Source organism: Theobroma umbraticum, unplaced genomic scaffold, assembly GCF_002168275.2.
Source record: "Theobroma umbraticum cultivar Fairchild unplaced genomic scaffold, ASM216827v3 scaffold_95.0, whole genome shotgun sequence".
Taxonomy (NCBI): domain Eukaryota; kingdom Viridiplantae; phylum Streptophyta; class Magnoliopsida; order Malvales; family Malvaceae; genus Theobroma; species Theobroma umbraticum.
Window position 1 is genome coordinate 10,908,857 of NW_018397257.1, and position 20,850 is coordinate 10,929,706.

The following is a 20,850-nucleotide window of genomic DNA, read 5'->3' on the forward strand; positions in this document are numbered from 1 at the left end:
ATTAAGGTTGAGATAAGCTGGAACCAAATTAAGTTCCTCTTCTTTATATGCAAAAGAGCAAACTTAAGTGGGTCATTTTTTTGGATTAAAAATGTAAATGCATGACATATACATGGTTAATAATTAATATTATAACATCATTAATAAATAAATTTAAAATTTAAAATTCGTAATTTTAAAATATCTAAAAATATTTAAAATTTTTATCTTTAAATTTTAAATTTTAAAATAAAATAAAACCTAATTTTAAATACTTACGTAATCTAACCAATTCATCAAACGAGTCACATATATTCCATGCATGAAATATGTTTTGAGAAGAACACTTTAACCGTTAAAAGGGTAATTAATTTATTGGGGAAGTGAATATTTATTAGTGAGATGAAAATATTAAAATATAATGAGTATGCTAATCTAATTTTTTATTTATTTTATATGGATCTGAGGTGTTTAAAATTTTAACATTAAAATATTTCTCACGAAACAACGAAGGAAAACATTTCCCCTTACCAAGTAAATTAATCCGCGTTCAATTAGTGATTGGTACGCGTTAAAGATATGACTAGTGACTTCGGTGGAACCGCGATGCTTGATTGATGGGTACCAACTCCCATGGGCCATGCCACATGATTTCACATGCTCAACCCCCACGCCCCAAGCCCCTCTCGCCGAGTACCCTTTTGTCATTACCAGTAAGCTAAACCAATTAAAAATTTAGGACTTGGATCTAGATCAAGAGGGGTAAAAATTCTTGAGATCTACTTCATGTACTAACAATAAGTCAACATTAATGGGAGAAAATTATTTTTTATATGGATACATCAATTCAATAATGAATCAGATGTCGAAATTCACTCATCGCAATATTTGATTCACTGAATAGTATATAATTCTCTGTTAAAAAAAAAAATCAAAATTCATATCCTCCCTTTCAAAATAGAAATTATTTTAAGGTATTTCAGAATAACAAATGGGGAAATAAGGAGCTAATTTATTCTTCAGTATATGTTTCAGAGATACATAGGAGAAACAATGGTTGAAAGCCAATACACCACACTTTTTTTCTTGTTTCCCTCTTTTCCTCGGTGAAAGCAGTCTGGGCCGGATGTTTGAACCACGAGATTCTTTGTCTTTTCTAGTCACTCTATTTTGAATCAATCTTATAGCTAATTCCCTCTCTACCTATTGATAACACATAAAAAAAAGGCACATAACTTAGGATGTCATTAAAATCCCCATCTTTGAAGCCTTCCGATCAGGTTACAACTCATCCTTCAAATCTGCACTGCTGCTCTTGTCGCTCTCCTTGGAGTCAGGAGACTTGGTTTCCGGAGTCGAAGTTGGTTCAGCCTTGGGAGGAGAAGCTGGTTTTTGGAGCTTAAAAGGGATTGAAGCATTTTTCTTGAGAAATTTATATAATGCCACTACAGTGCGATCGGTGTCCACAGTTATCTGCCAATGCCCAGCATGCAAACAATTTCACTCATTCCACTGTTTAGTGAGAGAAAAGGGTATGAGGATTCATGGAGGCAGAAAGAAAACAGTACTTACAGGATCAAAACTCTTGTTTCCTGCTGGGAAGAACAGAATCGTGGGGAAACCATCAGACTGCAAAAGCAAAACTTGTTATCATATTGTCTCACGCTAGATCAAGTACAAAATAGCATTGGAATCACATCCTTCTATACCAAAACAGCTTGTTTCGCTATTTCTTCTTCAGGTGGTCAAGCTTACGGAGAAAATGTATTATAAATCACTAGTGAATCTGGTAAAAAGTGCTATAACAGATGGAAGTGCAGATTGATTTAAATCTTACCTTTGCCCTAGGATGTTCATTTGTTGTCCCATCCATTTTGGCAATTACCAGAGAGTCAACACCACGTAGATGTTTGGCAAGTTTGTTGTATGTCGCCTCAAATGCTTGGCAATGGCCACACCAAGGTGCATAGATCTGGAATTCAGAGCATTCAACAGAATAAGCGCATTTAAAGAGAGATTTAAATAAGCTTCTTCTTTTTTTTCTAAATTGGGCTACAGCAGTACCTCAAGAAGGACATCCTTCGACTCATCTAAAACAATTTCATCAAAGTTATTGCCAACCACTACTTTCACATCCTCATCATTCTGTGCCAAATAGAATTTTGGAGTCAAAAAACACAAAATGGAAAATGAAAGTTAGATTTCAATAAATGATGATAAAGTGAATCAGTCAAAAAAGAGATACTTACAGTTTCAGGAATTGGGTCTGACTTAAAGAATGGTTTAAGCTTGTCTTCTAAAAAATCATCCCCAAAAGCCTACAGAAAAGGTTGAACTTTATAATTTACAGAAACCATTACCTCTTACAAGTCTTTGAAAAACATAAGTAGTGTCTACCAACCACATTACTTCAGCCAACGAGAGACTGATAAACATAAAAATGGTGAGGGAGAGAGAGAGAGAGAGAAAGACCACCTTAGTTTTATCAAATGTCACATCTCCATCAAGGACGAACTTCCTACCATCATCATTTCCAGTATATCCAAGGATCTGTACAATAAAAGCAAACACCGTAAGTGAACAGAATTTTTATTGCAAATATAGAATAAGTCTTCCCCCCATCCTCCCATCCAAAAATATAAAATTGAGGGGGAAAAAGGATCAGAAAGGATAAGGGAGACTTACTTTGGGACCATCTCCACTGACACCAAAGTAATCCGCAACAGGTGTTCCAAAATCTTCATTATCCACTTGCACATAAACAAAGATGAGCTGCAAGTAAGCATACAAGATACAGATTAGGAACAATTCTTGACATTAATCACCTACAGTAGTAGAGAAATAAGATGTTTCCGACATGGTACACTTCAATAGTTTAACAAAATCTGCACATTCAATACTCAAGAATTATTATTATTTTATATAGACAGTATAAGTTACCTTTCCCTTGAAAAGTTTTGCCACTTCTTGGAATACTGGGATAACCTTCTCAGAAATGTTTGACGTGGCAAACAACAACAGCTTCAAGAAAAGATTCTTATGTGTTAATAAGATAATTGTAGAAATGATTTAAAGCTCAATTCAAGGCATATGCTGTCCAAAAGTTCACAGTAGGAGGAAATGCAAATGCATACCTGTTTCTTTATTGAACTTTCAAAAATTGAAGGGGCACTTTCTCTAGTAAATATGGTAACCAAAGGAAGCTTGTTGGAAAATATAAACTCAGATATTGCAGTCTTGACAAACTGGCCATCTGCAAGATGAAAAAACTGGATATAAAAATGCCCCTGAGCCAGATGGATCAAGATTTCCAACCAAAATTACATATGTCTAGAAACTAACCGAAGTGGCTTATTTTTTCAGCCTCCTTCTTAAGCAAGACCAAAGCAGGGCGTTTAACTTGAGGGTCTATGTGGAAAAGCTTTGCCACATCAGGATTCACAGTTTGATAGAAGTTGACATCATCTTGGAGTCTTGAAGCGGCAGCGAGCTCCTCACTCTCGGGACCCTGTTGTCATTAGAACAGGCCAAATCTGAATTACAACATCATCTGAGAAACAGGTTTATTTATGTTAAACATTGATAGACGGAATATGACTCAAAACAATGAATCACAATCCAAAGGTATGGATTGAACCAGCAGGTCTAATAGACAACATACTGAAGTCACTCTACTCTAATGATAATACAATACACTACAATAACATAATAAGACAAAGGTAAATCATACCACCAAAGAGTTCAAGTAACCCAAGGCAACTTTAGTTTCAGAAGTCAATATGCGTTCAGCATCGTCCAAGGTAGTAATGTTGTATATTCCAGGTCCTATCTTCTTCTTAATCCAGGTCACTATAGCTTCCCTGAATTTCAATGAAAAAAATCATTAGTCTCTCCTCCTATTTTTAAATTAAAAAGAAAATAATTTAAACTTCCATACCTACCAATAAAGACAATTGATTAAGACATGAACCCATATTAGAAACTAAACAGAAAATTCTAATTTTTCTTCTTTTTTTTCATAATTAACCAAAACCAAATTACCTCTCCAACTCAAACACAATTATTTAAAAAAAAAATGCTTCTCCTCTTCCAAACAACAGATAATCGAAACCCATGATCCAAAATCTGAAAACCAACTCTAAATAATTAGAGGCCAATGTGTATTTCAACTTACTTATTTCTAGCACCAGGATAAGGCTTGTGCTCTCCATCAACAAAGAAATAAACAGTCGGAAAACCTTGCACGTCATACTCTTGTGACAGCTCATTCTCCTCCGTAGCATCCACCTTGGCCAACACCACTCCTTCTCCTTTCAACTCCGTAGCCGCAGCCGCATATTCCGGAGCCAACGCCTGGCAATGCCCACACCATGGCGCGTAAAATTCAACCATCACGAACTTGTTCTTCTCGATGAAATCACTGAAGTTTCCTTGCTTCAAAACGACGACGTCTTTGTCGTCGACTTCCGGCTCCTTGTACGGACCCGAATCGGAGTCGTCGAAATCGTGGTAGTTTCCGAAGTCATCGTCGTCTAAGTCGGTGTACTGGCCGTCGTCTTCCTCGTTGAAATGAGAGTGTGAAGCGGCGTCGCTTTTCCCTTCCGTCTCTTGGAGGAAGCGGAGATCCTCGTCGTCTTCCACGTCGTCGTTTTTAGTGGTGGTCTTGGAGAACGAGGAAGGGAGAGTTGAGAAAAGGAGGAGAGAAATGAGGGAGAGAACCAAAAAGCACCGAAACGACGTCATTTCTTGCCAAATTGGGGAATTCGTGAGAGATCGGAAACGGTGATGAGAAACAGAAAAAGAGATCTGAGTAGGGTTTATAGTGTAGGAAGGAAATAGAGGGGAAGTCAAATCTGAGCCAAAGGTCAAGAACTGATGGCAACGTCGTCGTTTTCAGTTTGCCCTTAACTGTTCTGACAAGATTAGCTTATGTCCAGATCAAATCAAGGACGTGGATCTCGCTGGATTCTGACTTTTTTTATTACAATATTTACAATAATTAAATCAGAAAGTTGTGAGAAAATGCTCCATTTTTTTTAATGTTAATCTCTCAAATGTGCAATATTTTATCTTAAAACTAAGTCCATATGCATTTACTAAAATAAAAATAAATAAATAGATAGTACTAGTATTTTGTTTTCAATTTAACATAAATCAGAAATTCAATCAAAATACTGAGAAATTTATAATTATTAAAAATATATAGTCATAAAATCCCCTTCGTTTCATATTAAAATTAATGTAGAATCAATTCTATTATCGATTCAAATTTTTAATATCAAAACATAACATTTGTAATATCAAATTTGACATGACACAAGTTGGTTTCATGATTTAGTTTTAAGATATATAATGATAAAGTATCTAGATATATTATTACAATAAAAACAGTTAAATGTAAATTGTATAATTTAAATAATCTTTTTAAATATGTTTGTTTATTTGGAGATTTGATATTAGGAAAATAAAAATTATTATTTTCATGCATACAATAACTACATATAATATATGTTATTTATTATATATGAGTATGTCTATATGTAATAATATAATGATGAAAGTCCGCCTAAATTTAGAGCTTGAAGTAATGAGTAAAGCTTATAGTTGTGTTTAGGGAATTGCCTAACTATAATTGGACAACCCTATTCATAACATTAATGTTGTTAATTGAATTATTCTCTAATTTATCAAGTATATAATGTATACACTTTCAAGAAATAATACATTGATTAAAATCAAATCAAATCAAATATTTTTTTAAATTTTAAAAATAAAATTTTGAAATAAGAAAAGTTTAATATTCTTTTGTCTCCAAATATTTGTCTCACTTTATTTTTATTTTTTTTGGATATATTTTATATTAAAATTTTAAATTTTTTAACATACAAGTGTTTAATTCTTTTTACTAATAAAAAAATAAAATATTAATAAAATCATAAACCAAATCCCAATGTTTTTTCATTAATTAAAAATTACTACTAGTTGAAACCCGACGGTCTTAATCCGGCTTCTCGGGTGACCCGCGACACTGGCTCACGGGTCACGGGTCAGCCTCTTTCCTCCGTTATTTCCACTTTTACCAAAGAAGACTTGGAAATCTCATTTCCGCCCTCTTTTTCCAAAACAATTGAAAAACAGTATAAAACCCGTTTCCAAACACTCTGTCTCTTTCGCTTCCTTTCTTCCCAACACGCTTAACCTTCGCTGCATCTTTCCGCTCTTCACTCTAAGGTAATTTTCTCTTACCGCTTTATTTTAATTTATTTGAATAATTTTCTTTCTATTGAATTAGTGTTTCAGATTTCTAATTTCATGTTCTTATTTAATTTCTTTAATGTTCAGTTTTTGTTTTGATCGGAAAATATCTGTTCAATCTTCACTGAATGCTGGTTTCAATTATTTTTTTGGAATATTATTTCGCTAATTTTTTCCCCAGATTTTATGGTTTTAGACTTTTAGTGTTTTCAATTTCTTCTATCTGTGTATTTCTTGGGCGTTTCCGTTGATCTTGTCTGTAGGCAATTTGAAGTTTTATTCTGTTTTTCTCTTCCCTGACCCAATTCAAAATTCGAAAACCCTAGTTTGATTGATCTTAATTTTGGGTTTTTTCTTTTGGTGATGACTTTTGCTGAATTAATTTTTTTGTTAATTGATGTAGATTTAGGAAGGATTAATTTGGAATAATTATAACTTAAGTCATTGTGGAATGTCTAGTAGTATTAGGGTAAACTCTGCTAGATTTTTGTCTCACTTTTGTTGGTTTATTATGCTTGAAATCCTAGCAAACAGAGAAACTGAACTGGAAGCTGAGGAGCAGTAGGAGTAGACAAAGTAAAGGAAGAGGAAAGATGCATTCATTTGGGTACAGATTAAATGCTCTGCTAACATTTGCTGTGACAATTCTGGCACTAATGTGCGGAATGGCGTCTCTCTCAGACAACCTCAACACTCCCTCTTCCTCTGCAGAAATCCAGGTCCATTTTTACTCACATACTCGTACCTGGATGCATGTTCAGATTGATGATTCATTCTGTTTTTTATAAACCCTTTGGATTGTTTCATTTTTTTTAATCTCTGATTTTTGCTTTGTTGGGTTTGACTGTAGATTATGAACATTAATTGGTTCCAGAAGCAGCCACAGGGGAATGATGAGGTAATGTACCTTTCCTTTTTCGCTTAACATTATATATTTGGGCGGCTAATTTGTGAAATTCTGTTTGGGGCTAGATTGGAGGGTCTTTTATGGACTGCAAAGAGCTTTATAAATTTCTCTATTAATTCCATGTCACTATCTTTCATTTGGAAACTATCGTTTCGAGTCACTTGTTAAATCGTGTTTGGTATAGGAACTGCTTGATTATGTATATTTTATCCCCTCCCACCATCTCCCCCATACTTGTCAATCTGTTCATTGAGTTCATATTCTCTTATTTTTCAGCCATAGTTTGGCCTTTATTCTGCATCCCTGATTACTTAACTACTATTAGTTTTGGGTCAATTCTAAGTAAATGCTTTTGACTTATGTAGGTCAGCTTGACGATGAACATATCAGCTGATTTGCAGTCATTGTTTACATGGAACACAAAACAGGTTTTTCTACTTCATAGATCTTTATATTTTCTTTTGTTAGAATGTTTTGTAATTTGCTTCTTCCATTGTAAATATGATTGGTGCATGAGATAATACTTTTTGACAATGGACTTTGAGAAGAACTTTCATTCTGATTCTATTTGGATGCTTTCTTCTTTTTATTTTCTTTTATTTTTTATGTAATTTAAAAGTTCTTATTTATACTTGAACAATTCCATTTTTGATGGGTGGTGATATTCTTAGGCTTCCCTTTTTGCAGTCAGTTTTTCTTTTGTCATAATTATTCATCATTTGAAGCTAATTTTAAATATTATCACAGGTCTTCATATTTGTAGCAGCTGAGTACGAAACCCCTAAGAATTCTTTGAATCAGGTAAGGTTGAATGACTCTGGTTATTACCTGTTTGAGCTGTCTCTGACCCAGATCACAATATCTGAGGCTGAGGCCGTTTATTTTTGGGTGTTAGCAGAAACTATTTTCTCTAATTAATCTTTTTTGACATGGTATCTTATAGGTATCACTTTGGGATGCCATAATACCTGCCAAAGAGCATGCAAAGTTTTGGATCCACACCTCAAACAAATATCGTTTTGTTGATCAGGTATGCCCATTAAGATGAAGTAGCTTGTTATTGTTTATCTAGATTTACACAAATTAATTAGGGCTTTAATGCAACAGAGAATTGATTGTCGCTTTTCCTTAATCTTTCCTTATCTAGGGAAACAATCTCCGTGGCAAAAAATTCAACTTGACATTGCATTGGCATGTTATGCCTAAGACTGGAAAGATGTTTGCCGACAAATTAGTCATGACCGGTTATAGTTTGCCAGAGGAATATAGATAAGGTTTTTCTTGGGTGTATTTTTCTGAGGTTGCTGTAACTTTAGCCTTCTCAATATGCCGGATGCTATAGCTCAGCTGTATCAGAGAACTTGAGATGCAGCCTCTCCTTTATATGGGGACATTACAGCTCGGTTGAATTAAGATAATTTGAAACATTGACACTTCATGCTTGAGACAGTGAGGAAATGACTACTTCCCAACCTTATAAAACACCTTGGCTTTTTGGTTGCTAAACCTTTGGATTCTAGGGCCTGAATTGAAATTAATTTTGCATTTAAGATGCATTGTTCTTTTGACTAAATCCAGAACCCACAACCGGAAATTATATAGTTCCAGAAACAGGTGAAGTAATAGATAAACGATGGGTATTTTTACATTGAAAAGCAAACAGATAAGGTATTTTATTCACAAATATTGATAAGTACGGGATTGTGAAAAGTTTATAATCGTGAGTATTGTACATCTTATGTGGTTGGATTTTTAGAAAGCAATAGTTTTGTGACAAAGTACTAGAGCATATATAATCTAAATTTGACTTATATCAACGTTATCACAACGAGGTCAGTAGAGGTCAATAAGATGATCAAGGATTATCGTCAGATTGGATGAAAGAGAATGTTACATTTTAAATGAAATAGAGATGAATATTATGTCCAATGTTTCGAAAGAAATAAGATTTTCAATCTTAATAAATATATTTCCTTATCAAGACAAAGTTATTTGTTGGACAAACATCTTTGGTGAAAAATGAAAATGAAAATAGAAGATAAAAACGTATAGCACTTTGATTTGATTAAATTTCTTTAGAACAGTTGTTTTACAAAAATGAATTTGCTTGTGAGTGTCTCCTAATTACAATCAAATGAATTCAATAAAAGAATGATGGCAGACAGACAGAGCTCATTTGAAGAGCTCGCTCCCCAGTGTTACTGCACCACTCTCCTCTCCCAATTCCAAGTGCAAACGACCAATTTCTTTCTCCTGAATTCGTTCTAGCTCTTCGACGATTCTTTTCATGGATGGTCTTCTAGGACTAATATCCAAGCACTGCAATGCCAACTCCATCACCTGCTTTGCACCGCTCATTGATTTGTCCCCTAAGGTCTCATCAATAAACTCGACAAGGTTGTTGTTCTCCATGGCCTTCAAAACAAATCAAAAGAAGTTTCTGTAAGAATGGAATGACAGAACAATGTTGCTGTAGGTAATGCAGACCTGCATTATCAAACTTGGTTCTGGGTTTGGCTGATCTCTGCAATGAGCTTCACGTCCACTAGCCAACTCCAGCAAGAAGACCCCAAAGCTGTAAACATCGCTTTGCACTGAAAATTTCTTTGATGAATACAACCTTCAGACAAAGAATAGGGAGATGAAACTGGGACCCAAGTATGGGAAGTCTTTCGAGTTCAAAACATACATACAAACGAATTTCATCAAGTATGCAATGGGGTTTCAAAGAGGGGATTGTTTGCATACCCTGGGTCAAGAAAGCAATCAATGGCTGAAGATGATGCGTGAAGATGATCCTCCGACACCAACTTGGACAACCCATAATTAGAAACCTTGGCTGTAAAGTTTTCATCTAGAAGAACATTGCTACTTTTGAAATGCATGTGCAGGAGAGGAGGAGCCAAACTGTGAAGATATTCAAGTCCTGGTCCAAATAAAAAGTGCTGTTGAGAAAGCCAATAGTCATAGCTTTTGCATGAGAGAAAGCAAGTGGGGTTGCACATTAAAGCTGGTGAATGCACACCTTTGGCTGCACCTAGAGCAATTAATAACCTCTGCCTCATGTTTAGTTTTCCAGTAGGTGAACCTTCACTATCTGGAAAAAGGAACAGGGAAAAAGAGATACAACAGTTGCACCTCAGGATTAATTCTTGCACAGTGAAAAATGTTGATTCATGAATATATACATATATATATATATATATATATATATATATATATATGAAAGAAACATTACCATATAGGTGATTTCCAACATTTCCATTAGGGATATAATCATAGACAAGAAACTGCTGGTGGCTATTACCACAGTAACCAACAAGCTTGACAAGATGCTTGTGGTTGACTTGAGCTATTTGCTTTACCTGCATTGCAACCCAGAGAAGAACAACCATGAGTTCTGCCACTGGCCTTGTTTCCTAGATACTAAGAAAGATCATTTCTGGGTTTAGTACATACACTGTGATTTTGATACTATGTTTAGATATATAGTATTTGGTTTTTTTCTTTGTTGGCTTGAAATTTATGAAAATGTTACCATCCTCCCCTTGAGATAACGACATTGACAGATTATAGGGTGCAGTTTGTTTTGGTTTATCTTCTTTCTTCTTGAGATTCAGTTACTTCACTGATATTCTTTCCTAGCTAATCTTAACCTGATTCCAGGATTATAAAGCTGGAGATTGAACATCTTCAAGGCTCTCCAGCATCAGTATGGCATAGATATTTTTACCTCATGAAGAAAACAATGATGCCGGGTGCTTAAGCATCTTTTGATGGCAACAATAGCTCCATCTTGAAGTAGTCCTTTATAGACTAAACCAAATCGACCTTCACCAATGATATTACTTTGACAGAAGTTCTGTGTAGCATGTTCCAGCTCTGACATTGTTAGTTGCCTTAAATTTTGAGATGGAGCGCCAGCATAGTGGGAAGTGTTAACTCTTCCCAACTCAACTGCTCAGAAAGAGAGAGGAGGGAAACTTTGCTATTAAAATGTACCTTATAGTTCAGAAAGAAGCATGTCATATACCAAATCCAGGCCAGATAACCTGGATGACAAATTTGCAGTCATCATTTTGCAGAAGCATGCTAGTTCAAGATCCTTAAAGGCAGCTAATTGTGGTAACACAAGAGGGAATGATTATGTTTCTACTGTTTGATAACTGTGAGTATGTTTTTCTATGATGCAATATTAATTCAATAAAAAAGTTTGGAAACTTCTAAGCCTCATATGTTCTGCATCAATGCCAAGAAGATTGACATACCAGTAGGAGATGGCATGGAAGATGCTGTCTCAGATGTTCTCCTCATGAGTCTTTTAACACGCATCAAGCAGATATACACAAGCACCAGAATGATCACCACAAGCAGAGCAGCACTAGCACCACCAATTATGGCAGCAATTGTCTGTTTTCTTGGTTTCTTATCACCTGCTTGCAAAGGTGTGAGTGTTGGAACACCATTTTCCCCATCAACTGAAGCTGCAATCCTTCTGTTTCTTGATTTAGAGAGCTTCTCTTGGGATTGAATTGGAGAGTTGAGGGGACGAAATTTGGAGCAAAAGAGAAGAACTGAATTAATCTACTTGGAAGAGAGATGTAAGAGATTCCAGGAATCCTGAGCAAGAATAGGATCCCGGGATAATTATTACAAATATTTTAGTTTAAGCACAATGAAATGAGGAAACAGCTTGCCATAACTTGATGCAGTCTTTAGATTCTTAGATGAAACTAAATTTTCTTCTAATTGTATCAAACCACAGATGAAAGAACGAAGAGTTGAAACATGGCTACCACCATCAAAAAACAATTCAGGTGTTCAACCAGGCAACACCAAAGAAAATAAAGTGTTATGTTGCTACTAATATGAAAGCCGGCACTAACTAAGTCCTCTGAAACCATTCCTAGTATTTGTGAAGAAAACTAATTACACATGTTGCAACAATATCTGTAGTTGATTTGTATGCATGCAGACATGAAAGCATTTCCATGACAGAGACAATCAACAAATGGAGAAAGATATTCTCCAGTGCTTGCTTGAGACCTGGTGTCTTAATCCATCCTATTATCATCTTCATGTCCGTTCATTATTGTTGTATTGTATTGCTTGCGCTTGTTTGCCGCAATATACAGGGTTAGAAAGCATCCTATTAAGTTCTGTATTCTAACATGTTATGATATATCACCATCAAAATGACAGAAATTCCAAAGGAATTGCATAAAACAAATGAACATGCATGTGGGAAAGTGGGCATTTATGTGTCTATATAAGCAGGATGAAGAAAGGGAGCTTACAAGGAAACAACATTTACATCTTCTGGTTGATAACAATTGACATACGCCCATTGCCTCAGGTAGGGGAACCTCCCAAATCTACTGCTGGTTTGTAGAGGACTAGGAACTGTGCTCTTGCAAATGAGTAAACCTTCAGCTGCCACAAACGAACAATCAAGTATCTTTCAATCTCAATCTTCATAGTGTCTCATTATGGTCAAAACCAAAAAAAAAAAGAAAAAGAAGACAATATTAAGAATGAGTCAAGGGACTCTGGCATATCCAGTCCAGCCAAATTACTAACTCAAGCATCTTTTGGCACTTAGAGGGTATAAGTGCAAAATGCAATAATCAAAGAATCATTGGCAATTCTAACAAATGAAGAGTTTGGAGGTCCTAATCTCTCAGCTACAGTTTTCAAGTTCATGGCTAGTTAAAAACTGCTATTCTGAAAGAAAACAAAGAAAGCTTACTGTGGAGCTTGTGACTTAGACAGTTGGGTTCCAAAAGTTGAACCAGTAAAAGCAGTGGCAGCCGCTGCCACCAGAACAAGAGCATTGTCAACAGTCACCAAACATTTTCTGGCCACTCTAACCAGAATCACATCAAATTCTCAGAAGCAATCCCTCATCCCTTGAAATATATAAACCTATTGTCAATTCTTCTATCAGTTGAGGATTTATAGTTGCATCATTGAGAACAAAACTGTAGCAACAGGTTCATATCAGTAAAACATTTATAATAGCAGTTCCTGAGTAACCATGCAACAACCCTCAGAAAAGGAGCCTTTTCTTATCATAAAATTGTAGAAAAAGACAGATAAACCTTCAATCAAAAGTAACCAGATGAGTAAAGGACATTCATAAGAAAATGAACAGTCTTGTTGGAATGGAAGATAGGAAGCTTCAGCAAGAGTAAATTAATGGTAATAGAGGTACTTATCTGCACGGTGACAAGAGGTATGGTACTCATTAGCACAAATTTCTATGTTACTTTCTGGTAATTCAAACTGTGTATATCAGTGAGCTGGATGGGTACTAGAAAAAGCTACTCTTTTGGGAGTTTTGCATCAAAAATGTCCGATTGAACAATAATGCTTCTCTTTATTGAAATTCCAGCTAAGCGAGTAAAAAGAGCAGCTGCAGAAGGGCAAAACAAATGCTGTCGTTATTGAAGTGGACAGATATAGTTATCTCTGGTTTTGTTAACCGGCCAACAATGTTCATGCCTGTATCTCTCCATTTGGCTGCCAAATCCCAAAAGATTCCCTGAGAGAATCTAAAAAAGTGGTCAACTGTCAGCCAAGAAAAATGCTTGCCAGACCAGATCAGACCATCCTCAGAAATGAATATAACCTCTTAATACTGATATCTCCAAGCTACATAATCTAATGATTTCCACCTAAATCTTCAAAAGATTTATGGGTTTTGTTTGAAGAAAGCAATACCATAGGCCAAAAGCATAAAGACAGGATGTAGACAAAAAAGTTACAAGTCTGATTCTCAGCACTCTGTGGATAAAGAAACGATAAGCACTTTGCTTTTTTCCAGTTTAACCAGGGAATTTAAAATTCCCAGCAACTGATTCTGGACAAAGCAAGAGCAACTAAGAAAGTGATGAATTACAGTGACATAACATTTTCCATTGAAGCTGTTTTGCAGGAATCTGTTCCAAGGTGAAGTTACCATTGACAGAATGTCTATACCAAAAAACGCAAAGTACCCAGCAACACCCAGAAGCAGAAAACAATTATAGAATACGTACCATTTAAAGCTGTCCATGCCCTGCAGACAGAGTTATCAAGTCAGGAACAAAAGCTTCTTTTATCTTGGCTTAGTACGGCTAACTTTTTACAGTTCCCAGAGGCCTCTTTTTGTAGGTATGCATTGAAGAAATGGAAGACTTCCAACAAGCAGCAAAGAACAGAAGCTCACAATATAATTAATTGTCTCACACAAATCTTTCTAAGTAGGACCCGGATGTTCCTATGAGGCACAAAACAACTGTTGGTCTACTTCCAGAGGCCAGTTGGTGATTTAAACTTATAAAGACAAATAAATCACTAGTCAACATTTCACTTCCAAGTTAATCTCGTTTTCCATGTGCAACATCTTACTTTCTGTTTTCCCTCAAAACTTTTTCAACAGTACTAGAGTGAGTGCAGACTAGAGTGCATATTTTGTCTTTGTGTCTGTGGGAGGAACATGGGAAAGATGTTGTAAAACTTGTCCAGTTGATGGGAAGGGTAGGGTACCCTAGGGTTACACTGTTATCACAATGGAAGACAATAAATTTCTTTTTTCCCCCCTTGCAGGGTTTAGATGATAAGTCCTAATCAGGAGGGTTTGGGGACACATGGTTGGAATGAGCAGTTGAAATGAGAAAGGGACCATTGGTTAAATAGTTTGCAGCTTGCAACAATATTTGCAGGTACAGCAGCTGAGACAATCACATGAGGGAAACTGTGATGTGGGGCGCTGACAGCGGCTCACATGCAATGCAAGCACACCCTTCCTTTGCCATTACAGTTCTTTTTATGGAGGGAGGGAGGGAGGGAGGGAGGGGGGTCCATGTAAACTCCTCCACCAACCCTTCTCTTTTCCAAACATGGCCATCACCAATCAGGCCATGGCTTCATTCTAGCAATCAATGGAAAATTACCCAAAATTGAACTCCTGATTTCTTCCAAAGAAAATGGATCAAACAGTTAAAGTTGTTGATCTTGTCATGTTGGTAATGCCAATTGTTCTACACTTGGATGGGTAAGAGTCAAAGACAAATCAAAGATATATAGAATGTGGAGGAAGGAGGTCCAAGGGCAAACTATTGTCTGTCTCATTTCATCCCATACATGTATTTTAAGAACTTTATAATTTTATAAGTTCATGTATTTTATTTGAGTTTATAACTCAATAATTGATGTATGATTCATTATTTCAAATTTAAATTTCTCGTTCTTTCAAAATCAAAAAATATATAATCGAATATCTAATTTAAATGGTAATTACATGTTATTTTCGAAATAAAAATTTCAAGTTTGAAATCTCATTTTTTAACTTAATTCTTATAATTGATTATTTATTTTTATTTAAATGGGTCTATTGGGCCTTAGTCCATTTCTTTTTGGGCCTCAGTAATCCAAATTCAGAGCATATCATCTTCAAATTTTTCCAAGATCAGTTGAATGTAAAAGAATCCCCAAATCCGACGCAAAAATTCTGACCATGATCAGCGTTATCGCTCAGGTTCCCTAACAAATCGAATCCAAAAACCCTAATTCCTTGCTTTACTAATTTCTTCTTTTTAGTTTCTGATAGTTGATGGAAAATGCAGGAGCGGTTGCTTGGCGCTGCACTAGGAAGCGCGTTGACGGGGATCGTAGTATTCGAGCAACGGAAACGCATCTACGAATCTATTTCGGATCATCAATCTCAACTGGCTTCTCAATCTCAGGTCCCCTTTTTCCGTTTCCAGCGTTGAATTTTACTTGTGTCGTTAGCTATCTGAACCCTAGAGAAATTGATTAATGTTCGTAGTATTACTGAGAAAAAAAAAATCAAGTGGTAAGCTTGTTCTTATAATTTGGTTGTATGTGTAGGAGAAGGAACTTTCTTGATTACTCTGTTATGCCATTATTTCTATTTTATTGTATTTTTTTATTATTAGTTTGGGTGAAAAAAAAGGAAACTTGTATGTGAACAATAATTGAAAGTTTTGAGGAATTTATAACCAATGAATTAATGAGGGATAGGCCATTGCTGCAATTTCTTTTTCTTTTTTGCTATAATAATGATTGTGAAGGTCATTGGGAAGGCTTACACCAATCTTGTATGGCTTTTGAACTGATTAAGCCAATGCGTCACGGTTTCTGTAGAACAAGTAACCATGTTGTAGTTAATGCAGGTGAAAAGTGTTACGAATTCCTTGTGCTTTAGCTCTAGTGATAAACAATGGGAATAATGTTTAAGGAAAACTATTGACTTTGTCTTATACTTGGTTATCAAAAGAAATAAGGGGTAATGGCTTTCTTGTCTTTATTTTATAAGCTTCTTTTTTCTTTCTCCTTTATCTTGTTCTTTCCAAGAATTGAAATTGAACGGAAGAGAACTTGTGAGGAATGCAGAGTTGCTTACTTTCTAGTATTTATTTTCTATGGGCTTTGATGTAGGGGATCGGGGCATGTTGTCGTATTCTTCAAAATTTGAAGTTCAAAATTTAGCTCTTAATATCTGTCAATGCTTCAAAAAATAATGATTGAACTTGGTGATTAGACTGTCTAGAATTCCTGGCTGCAGCTAGCATAAGAAATTGAACCATTTTGATATTATATTTTAACCAGTTTAATCATGTTAGTTTCTACTGGTACAGACTTGCATCTTAAACACACAAAGTTGAGCAATCTCATCTAGAATGTTATCAACAATCTAGTTAATTGTTTAATTAGAAGGGGAATGTATTGCCAAATATGTCTTATAAACTTTTTAAAAAATGTGGAAACAACCAAATATCTTTAGCAGTATTATCACCCAATTTAATAACCATTTTCTTCGAACTCCTATCACGTCGATAATTTCTAATGAAGAAAAAATAGATAGAACCTTATGTTTAAGGTCATATGCCTTGTGATTTGAATAGATATTAGATCTATTTGTGTGGTTTTGCAGTATATCGCAAGTGGAATTATTGGAAGAAAGGAACATACTTATTTGAAACAAATGGTTAACCTTCCTGAAATGATGGATCTATTAGCCTAAAATTGCTAAGCAAGCAGTTTTTGCTTTCACAAGTAAAATTTTGTTTTGTTTTCAGCGCTTAGTGCTTAAATTCTCATAGTTTTTTGTTGAACTTCTTCCAGATGAAAGAGCCCATATTTGGAAAGAAATCTCGCTCAGAGTTTGCTCTTCTATGGAACAAAGCTGTGGACCATATATTTGTGCCAGTAATTGAGTCCATTAGTTCACGTGGATGGTAGATGATTTGGAGTAATTTTACAGTCAACTTCTGATGTGTCTATTTTTTTCATATTATTGCATGCAATGGCTTGCACTCAGTTCTATCTCTCTAAATCTTTTGAAAGGGGGCATGCATCCTGGGGCTGTGCTATGTTGTAATACATAACATATTATAATGGAAAATGCAATTTTCCTGGTATATCTTCATTTCTTTTCCTTCTTCCTAGGACTTCAATGTTTGAGGAGTAGATTGTTTTGTCTAAACTGTCAAACATTTGTTTCATCCCTGCCCCATGCTTGATACGATTTCATTCTTTACAAACATTTGATTATTAATTGGATCAAGAAGGTTGCTTCTCATGGATACTATGGTGTATGCTGATTCTAGTTGGCCATAACTGCAATACTTTGTGGAAGATCTGGTTTCTAGGAAATATTGTTTGAAGTAGATGATACTTGCTACTATTTAATTAAGTTTGGAAGAACTAGGTACCACCCCCTTTGAGGCAGTAAGCCGGACCGCCGCTGTCCTGGAACTTTGAATCACACATATGATGATACTGCTCCTCATCTCCCCAAATGCTACATTGTGTCAACTACCATCTGCCCGAGCTTTGTCCCATTGCCTACGCACTTGCAATAGTCTCCTCTCGAGTGAGAGCAGTGGCTTTGATCAGGCTTTACTGTCCCTGGTAATTAGCTCCTTCTATCCTTGGATATGTAATTGATCCCTTAGGTAGGGCAATGGAAACTTGACTCTGGAAACAGGATTTGGGATTTGAAATAGGATTATGTAACTAAATTCATGTTCCTAAACATAACCAATGGTGGTTTAGTTCTTCATATCAAACCTAATCCCTAGTGGTTTAGTTCTTATCAAACGCCCAATCCCCCGCTGCATGAGTGGTTCAGTTCCTAGCATCAAAATATTATTTGTCTTTTGTTCTGGCAGTAGAGAGTAGTTTTGGAAATGAATGAAAAGTAGTTCAGCTATAGCTACTCCACCGGCGTAGGGCGTTTAATTGGAACAGAAATGTTCTGTCTCGATTTCGTGTTATTATATAACGTAACAAGAAGATACTGTTGGAGTTTAAAAGTTTAATCTTTATACATTCCTCTATATGACTTTAGCCAACCAAACGAACAAAATCATGAAATAATTTTTACTTTTTGTTTTATGAACTAAACATATTTTATCTATTTTTGTGAAATTTGTATAGTTCATTGTGCATTAATAAATAAAAAATTAAACTAAGTAATTTGGAGTATAAAATGAGGGAATTATACAGTAAAATGTTGTAGCTTTTTACCTGTTCCTGTAGATCTTTCCAGGTTTCGGACGTTTATATTCAATTTATGTATAATTTCCCATAATGCATCCAATTACTATGGGCATAACCTCAATGATCTCTTCCTTTGACTTTCACGACCTATAAGTTTTGTGTCTGCCATTGCCTTGAATGATTGTGATGATAAACATAGCAGAATCTGATTGATCAGACACTAAATTTGTAGTCTGCATGTGTGAAGCATCATGCAAATATATAACAAATTTGAATTCATAAACAATACACTCCATGACAGAAGATTGGAAGGAGGAAGAACCCAGAGAGAAAGAGAACGAAAAGTACTGCTAAAAGATAGAAGAAAATGCTTAAATTCCAACTGCTGCTCTATCATTATCAAGCCCTTATAGCTTATATTATACATGGAGAAATGAAGCACACCATCAGGCATCGGGTTGAACAGAGTTTGCTCGGTTAGCATTAGCTCGACGGGTGTTCAGCACATAGTAAGCACCCATTGCCAAAAGCACTGCAAATGCCAGACCGAAAACAACGCCAGCAATCCCATCAGCTCCCAGTCGATGCCCAGATTTCTGCTGCGTCGAAACCTTGCTTTGTTCCAGTGCTTTTGCAGAGTCAACTTGAGCTGCCATAGGCAATGGCGAGCAATTGGAAGCTGCGCAGGGGTTTTTGGTGTCTGGCTTTCGGGTTTTCGGATGGAAGAATTCATATGCTGATGGGGAGAAAGCCATGGGGTTCTCGTAAGCAATGCCATGGGGAGCTCTGTCTTGAGCCCTGGCTAGGGAGACAAGAGCTAGAGATGATAATAAGAGAAGCAAGCAAGAGGCAAATGGACTCATTGCTTTTCTTTTTTGTTGTTTGTTTGAACGAGGAGAGGCAAAAGCAGCAATGGGTTTTTGAGTTAAAAACTTTGGGTGCTTTCCAATGGCTTTTATAAGGATGGAAATCATTCAAAGTGGTTGTTGCTTGGCATTTAATTTTGGTGAAGGTAACATAACTGTTTGAAGTGGGAACAAAATGATAGAGAATAATTCTTTCTAAACAGCTGCTCTCCCAAATTGCCCTATGATGTCAACCAAGAAATATCAGTGCACAATATGTACATTATGGAAGGTGCATGCTTAGTAGTAATTTTAATTTTATTTGTTTTTATATAAGTTTTGTGTTATACGTCATTACTTGCAGCAACGTTTACGTTTTATATTTATAAATTTAAAATTCTTTTTTTACTTATTCGATATGAAATTCTGTAATATTTATACATTATAATCTTTTATCAAAAAATTATCATGATTTTTTGAATGACCCAATATTAATTTTCTCAGCTAATGGCCTCAACATGGAAAAATCTCCTATCCTTTTTCACCTTTTTCCTCCATTTTGTAAGATAATGTAAAGTTGAGTGGAGTTGCAGGGTGATTATGAGGTTTTCTTTGTTTTCTAATCCCCATTGGCTTATCATTTTGCTTTACTTCTACATACTTACTCTCAAAGCCAAGTTTCTATCTGCTTTGAGTGCCTTCTCAAACACTTTTCTACCATGGAGTGCTGAGATCAAATAAAAAAAAAAAACTATTATAACTTCATTGTAATATATCATGCACTCACATGCTTTCCAAAGTGAGAAGAAAATCATACCCTAATCTCATCATGTACATGAAATTATATATTATGCTTTGAATCATGGCAAAAAAATATGGATAGGATACAATGTTTCTGAATGATTTTCTCTTCATGTATTCTTTATTATACATGAAAAAAGAAACCCAAAAGTAATGGAAGCATGGGGTTTTGCTTAGCTTGAGGGATCAGCAAAGGGTCTAAGAACACATATATTTGATGTGAGTAATTATAATGGCTAGCCTGTGACACCTGCCTTTCAGTATTATTGCAGGGAGGGTAAAGCATCCCCCAAGAAACCCAATACTGAAATCAATGCAGACATCTTCCCCACATGTTAATATTTAAAATCATGGTCACTTTTTCATGCTTTATTATTTCTTCTTCTGCTTTGTTTTGTGTTTCTTCCTTCCTCCCTTCCCCCCCTCTGCAGGAGCCCATTTAACACGTCCACAAGAGTCTTGTTTTCGGATCAATGGGCTAAAAGGGTTTCACATGTTTTAGCCATGCAGCAGTGAAGTCACATGACGAGAATGTACTCGAGATTTCCTTTG

General features: G+C 35.6%; 5 protein-coding genes across 6 annotated transcripts; 2 read left to right on the plus strand and 3 right to left on the minus strand.

Moving 5' to 3' along the window:
* Window positions 1–971: 971 nt before the first annotated feature.
* On the minus strand, window positions 972–4,814 carry PDIL1-4 (PDI-like 1-4). The gene is made up of 12 exons (XM_021422474.2): window positions 4,154–4,814; window positions 3,710–3,839; window positions 3,322–3,487; window positions 3,114–3,232; window positions 2,920–3,000; window positions 2,665–2,751; window positions 2,455–2,529; window positions 2,229–2,297; window positions 2,044–2,124; window positions 1,817–1,951; window positions 1,552–1,608; window positions 972–1,452 (listed from the first exon to the last, which is right to left on the minus strand). Exons 1-12 carry the CDS (start codon window positions 4,720–4,722, stop codon window positions 1,261–1,263), a joined length of 1,761 nt encoding a protein of 586 aa, XP_021278149.1. The 5' UTR covers window positions 4,723–4,814; the 3' UTR covers window positions 972–1,260.
* A 1,260-nt stretch (window positions 4,815–6,074) lies between these two features.
* Window positions 6,075–8,691, plus strand: LOC110412178 (Signal peptidase subunit). Of its 2 annotated transcripts, none has more exons than XM_021422661.1 (7): window positions 6,075–6,210; window positions 6,762–6,953; window positions 7,085–7,132; window positions 7,507–7,569; window positions 7,889–7,942; window positions 8,085–8,171; window positions 8,289–8,691. In XM_021422661.1, exons 2-7 carry the CDS (start codon window positions 6,828–6,830, stop codon window positions 8,412–8,414), a joined length of 504 nt encoding a protein of 167 aa, XP_021278336.1. In that variant the 5' UTR covers window positions 6,075–6,210; window positions 6,762–6,827; the 3' UTR covers window positions 8,415–8,691. The 2 variants fall into 2 exon arrangements, with proteins under 2 accessions (XP_021278336.1, XP_021278337.1); XM_021422662.2 differs by having other exon boundaries at window positions 6,079–6,210; window positions 6,769–6,953.
* A 482-nt stretch (window positions 8,692–9,173) lies between these two features.
* On the minus strand, window positions 9,174–14,749 carry LOC110412177 (putative serine/threonine-protein kinase PBL28). The gene is given in 12 exon segments (XM_089782914.1): window positions 9,174–9,556; window positions 9,629–9,761; window positions 9,890–10,067; window positions 10,167–10,238; window positions 10,380–10,506; window positions 10,875–11,098; window positions 11,410–11,671; window positions 11,674–11,761; window positions 12,439–12,574; window positions 12,891–13,556; window positions 13,646–13,695; window positions 14,182–14,749. Coding segments are annotated over 10 exon segments (1,548 nt in total). The 5' UTR covers window positions 12,976–13,556; window positions 13,646–13,695; window positions 14,182–14,749; the 3' UTR covers window positions 9,174–9,313.
* Window positions 14,750–15,545: 796 nt separating this feature from the next.
* Window positions 15,546–17,733, plus strand: LOC110412994 (zinc finger, C3HC4 type family protein). The gene is made up of 3 exons (XM_021423672.1): window positions 15,546–15,662; window positions 15,751–15,870; window positions 17,273–17,733. The coding sequence occupies exons 1-3, from the start codon at window positions 15,642–15,644 to the stop codon at window positions 17,387–17,389; spliced, it is 258 nt and encodes an 85-aa protein (XP_021279347.1). The 5' UTR covers window positions 15,546–15,641; the 3' UTR covers window positions 17,390–17,733.
* Window positions 17,734–18,867: 1,134 nt separating this feature from the next.
* On the minus strand, window positions 18,868–19,675 carry LOC110412993 (uncharacterized). Its single transcript, XM_021423671.2, has one exon. The coding sequence runs from the start codon at window positions 19,624–19,626 to the stop codon at window positions 19,099–19,101; it is 528 nt and encodes a 175-aa protein (XP_021279346.1). The 5' UTR covers window positions 19,627–19,675; the 3' UTR covers window positions 18,868–19,098.
* Between the last annotated feature and the right edge of the window lie 1,175 nt (window positions 19,676–20,850).